Raw genomic sequence first — 5,201 nt, 5'->3', positions numbered from 1 at the left:
CAAAAGGTAATTAGCACAAAAGGTCCCTACTTTTCAATATTATTGTACAAAACGTTCTTACCTTTCATTTTTTGTTATAATTAGCACAAAAGTCCCTACCTTTCAATGTTATTGTGCAAAACGTCACTACCTTTAATTTTTTAGCATCTTCACCCCTACTTTTCACCTTTCATTGCGAAAAAGGTCATTCTCATCCTTTTTTTCAATAAAATGACGATTTTACCCTCCTATTCAAATAAAACAAAAAGAAAAGATGAATAACCAACTACAACCATAGTCCTTAAATTTTTAAAAAATTACAAAGAAATCATAAATTCCCAACTACCATTACTTTCACAACATATCAAGCTGTCAACTATAAATCAACATAATACCACCTTTCTGCCACCATTCCCACCAGACTTTGCCACCATAAATGTGGTTGTTTTGGACAGATTGGTGACCAATACTATGGAGGAGGATATTGGGAAGAGTGAGGTGAGGCTAGTGGTGGTGAAGTCCGATAGGTGTTGTGGTCGAAAGGTAGTGCTATATGGATCTATAGGTGGTGGCTTGGTGGGGTTATGAAAGTGGCAGTAGTGAAAAGCTTAGAATTTATCTGTAATGTTTTGAAAGATTTAGGACTGTGATTACAATTAATTATTTATTTTTCTTTTCTTTTCTTTTTGTTTTATTTGAATAAGAGGGTAAAATCGTCATTTTATTGAAAAATGGATGAGAAGGACCTTTTTCACAATGAAAGGTGAAAGGTAGGGACGTTTTGCACAATAACATTGAAAGATATGGACCTTTTGTGCTAATTATGTCAAAAAATGAAAGGTATGGACGTTTTGCACAATAATATTGAAAGGTAGGGACCTTTTGTGCTAATTATCTTTTGATTTAACGAAACATTTTAACGGAGAGTTGATAACAGGACGTTTTGCGCAAAAAAAAGGTAAAGGTGATGGTGTAATCCCCCCAAAAATGAAAGGTAGGGACGTTTTGTACTAATTACCCTTTTGAAATTGTAAATTTATGTGTGGTACTCGTGAACTTTTCTCATGGTGTCATGATTATTGGGCTCACCATCAGAATCAAGAAGATTTGGACCCGACGGATCTATTGTGTACGATAGACTGATTTCGGGGCAAAAAGGCTATTTTTAGCCCTGTTTGACCCCCATTTTGTGAATGAAAATGAGTGGAATGATATTTTTTTGAAAAATGAGTGATTGTAAAAAAAAGAAAAAAATTTCGATGTACGCATAATATTATTTTATGAAAGATTGTATGGTTGAAAATAAGATAAAATAAAACTTTTAATCAGTATTGAGCCCTAGATGTTATCTCCCAAGCAGAAGCTAAACATTTCTTCTATTCCTCTTCAATTACACACCCCAGAAAAAATGTCGGATTATTTGCCCGAAGAAGTATGGATAGACATTTTCACAAGACTCCAAGTGAAAAGCCTTCTTCGAATCAGGTCAGTTTGCAAGTTTTTCCACCGTATAATCAACAACCCATCTTTCATTTCAGATCACATTACCAGCACAAAGCGCACGCGCATTCCCCTTGTTAGATACTTGACAGGAAGAAAAAGGATAGAGAGAAAAGAACACTACTTGCTTTTACCTGATGACATGGACAATATGCAAGAACTAGACTTCCCTTTCAAGTCTAAGTCTTTCAAACATTTCCGTATAGTGGGCTCGTGCAATGGGTTGATTTGTTTATCTGATAGTAAAGGATCTTATCTTTGTAAAGGGGATTCTGCTTATGGCATTATTCTGTGGAACCCATCTATTAAAAAATACTTGACTCTGCCTAAACCCCTGAGATCCCATGGAGCTTACAGCTTTGTGCTTGGCTTCGGGTTTGATTGTAAAACTGATGATTATAAGGTGGTGAGGATTGTATATTTTAACGGGAATAATAATCCACCTGAGGTTGAGTTGTACACAGTGAAATCTGGGTCCTGGAGAAATTGTAATGCTGGTGCAGCACCTTATGGGATATGGAAATGGGGGTCGTCAGCTTATGTTAATGGGGCTGTGCACTGGATTGGATATAGTCCGCGAACCGAGGAGGTGAATCACGGACAAAGTCGAGATCTGATTGTTTCTTTTGATATAAACAACGAGGTGTTCAAAGAGATGAATCTTCCAGATGATTTGGAGAAATGGGGATTGGAGTTATCTTTGGGGGTGCTAGGGAATAAGCTTGCAGCGATACAGTATCATAGCTGGAAGCAACGGATGTTTTCAGTGTGGGTGATGGAGGAGTATGGTATGGTTGAATCTTGGAGGGAGATGTACGATGTTGATATGATGGGAAAACATATGAAGTTTGTGGGTTTTACAAACAATGGAGACATATTAGTGGAAATAGCCAGTCATAAGCTGGTCTTGTATGATCATAATGATTTGAGGTACATAAATGTTGGAGTTCGTGGTGCTAAGGACTCATTTCACATGGAAACGTACATGGAGAGTTTGGTTTTGCTTGACGGAGAGAGTGCCGTTTCACAATCCAAGGCAATTACCTGTGAAGGTGAAGCTCGGTGATTTTAGACATACTGCTTGATCATCATTTGAGGTTGCAGGCTAACTTTTAACATGCTAGAACCACCACATAAAATTTAAGTAACATATTTTGATTTTATGCACCAGATTATGGGAGAAATTTAAATTTGTCTGGCTCTTGTTTTTTTAAAGTATATTTTGCGAAACTAAGACTGTAACAGTTGAAATGTACATGTTATCTGCCGAAACTCCTTCATGCTCTTGGTATTTGCTATTATAATATCTAGGATTTGTTTTGTGAATGGTTTTTAGTTGTTAAAGCAATTCCATTCGTTCAAGTAACTAGATGTGTTTCCTTGATGAACATGCATTTGTTGAGGAACACATCCCATGTTTCTTCTACACTTTCTTCCGCAGGTATTAGTTGAACATCTGAATAAATTAAAATGACATAATGTCACGATAGAAGTCACTTTGGTGTGCCTATATATCAATTCCAATTACAAAATATGGTTTTTACTCCTGAACGATATGAGATACTCAGCTTTGCATACTACATATCTGTGCTGTGTATTCGCATCTTTAAAAAAAGAATGGAGTGTGGCAAGGGCATAAATTTCTGGCTACACGTGATTGAATTGAATTTCACCTTTTTAATCACTATATTATCTACTTCCAAATCCCACTTATTGAACACTACTTGCTTTTACCATATGACATGGACAATATGCAAGAACTAGATTTCCCCTTCAAGTCTAAATCTAACCCCCATTTCCAAATAGTGGGTTCATGCGATGGCTTGTTTTATTTATCTAATTGTAAAAACTTTAGCACGTCTTGTTTATGGCATTGTTCTTTGGAGTCTCCTGATACCCTGGAAACCGTGAGGAGACATGGAGACTTTAAATTAGTTCTTGGTATCAGTTTTCATTGCAAAACTAATGATTATAGTAGTTCGGATTGCATATGTAAATTGGGCGAAATGCACTGCCTGAGGTTGAGTTATACATTGCAAAATTGGGGTCGTGAAGGAATTTCAATGCTGGACCACCACATCATGAGATTTGGGGGTTGTCATATGCTTTAGTTGAGCTGGTCTGTGCATTGGATTTGATATAGTACCAAAAACTGAGAACGTACAATGTCTGATTGTTTCGTTTATGATAGTAATGATGTATCCAAAGAGTGGAATCTGTCGGCTGATTTGGAAGTTGGAACGATGGTGACCAGAGTTGTCTTTGGCTGTGCTAGGGAAGAAGCTTGCAGGGATACAGTACCATAGCTGGAAGCAATAGATGTTTTCAGTGTGGGTGATGGAGGGGTATGATATGGTTGGATATTGGAGGGAGATGTACCCCTGTTGATTCCGGTGGTAATAGCTAGATGTAAGCAGTAAGCTGGTCTTGAATGATCCTAATGATATGAGGTATACATGCATATTTCAGTTCGTACTGCTAAGGACTCATTTTCACTTGGAAACATAAATGGAGAGTTTGGTTTTGCTCGACAGAGAGAGTACCATTTTGCAATCCGAGGCTCTTACTTGTGAAGGTGATGCTTGGGGATCCTCCTGAATTGCCTGGACTTACATCTTAATCGAGATTAGAGGTGCCAAGTTTAACTTTTAACATATTGGTACCACCATATAAAATTGTTGTAGGTCCTTTTTGAGATACATTCTTAAACAGTGATTTGATATCATTTCAACTACACATTCTTCAATAAAATAATATTACATACAAATTTATAATTTTTTCTTATTTTTTAACTACACATATTTTCCATCAATACATTATTCAAAAATGTATTTTAATGAAAATAATGTTGTTCAAACAAGGGCATAATTAAGTTGCAAATCATATGAATTTGTGAATTTATGCACTGTATTATGGGAAAAATGAGATTTGTGTGGCACTGGTTTCTTTGAAGCATATTTTGGTATCTTTCAAATATATTTTGCGAAACTAGGACTGTTGGTAATGGTGTAATTTATATGTTATATGTTGAGACTCCTTATGTCCTTGGTATTTGCTACATTACTATTATCTAGGATAGAAGTGGCCAATAAAACATTTAACTCCGAAAATGGAGGTGGATAAAAAAATCGTCGAGTTCTTGAAGGGAAAGAAGAAGAAGAAGATTTGTGTGGTGTGGTGGGGTGGGGTGGGGTCGATGATATATTTTATTTTATTTTCTTGTCACAAAAGGGAATTCGTTTTTAATTATTTATTTGGGATTCATTTGTACTTTTTTTTTTGGGTGAAAATTTGGGATTACAATTGAAATTAGTTCTTTATTTTTATTTTTTTTTAGTTTATTTAAATTAGAGAATATATTCGTTGTTTCGCAAGGATTTATTGACACTTCAAAGTTTATATAGGGGAATTTTTGGTCAATTTGAAAAAGGTGGGATATTTGGCAATAGGTCCATATGTTGGGGGTATTGTGCCAATAAGCAGATGGAATAAGATACTTGAAAAAGACAACTTTTCAAATAGTTACGCTTGAACGAAGTCACCTTAATTGAAATCAAGTCAAAGTATAGTTATCCAATTAAACCAAATTTAAATATAAAAAACCAGTATGGAATGATGATCAAATTTGATTTGATCGTGTCCCATGTTATATTTCATCAGCAAAATAATTCAATAAATATTCAGTCTAGAAAGAATTTTCTAAACACATAATAACACTATAA

General features: G+C 35.5%; 1 protein-coding gene across 1 annotated transcript; it reads left to right on the top strand.

Annotated features, from left to right (window-relative positions):
* The first annotated feature begins 1,348 nt into the window (after window positions 1-1,348).
* On the top strand, window positions 1,349-4,180 carry LOC111368498 (F-box protein At3g07870-like). The gene has a single exon (XM_022989765.1). The coding sequence runs from the start codon at window positions 1,388-1,390 to the stop codon at window positions 2,543-2,545; it is 1,158 nt and encodes a 385-aa protein (XP_022845533.1). The 5' UTR covers window positions 1,349-1,387; the 3' UTR covers window positions 2,546-4,180.
* The last annotated feature ends 1,021 nt before the right edge of the window (window positions 4,181-5,201 follow it).

The sequence above is a fragment of the Olea europaea genome, chromosome 19, assembly GCF_002742605.1.
Source record: "Olea europaea var. sylvestris chromosome 19, O_europaea_v1, whole genome shotgun sequence".
Lineage (NCBI taxonomy): Eukaryota > Viridiplantae > Streptophyta > Magnoliopsida > Lamiales > Oleaceae > Olea > Olea europaea.
This window is presented reverse-complemented; position numbering and strand designations above follow the sequence as displayed.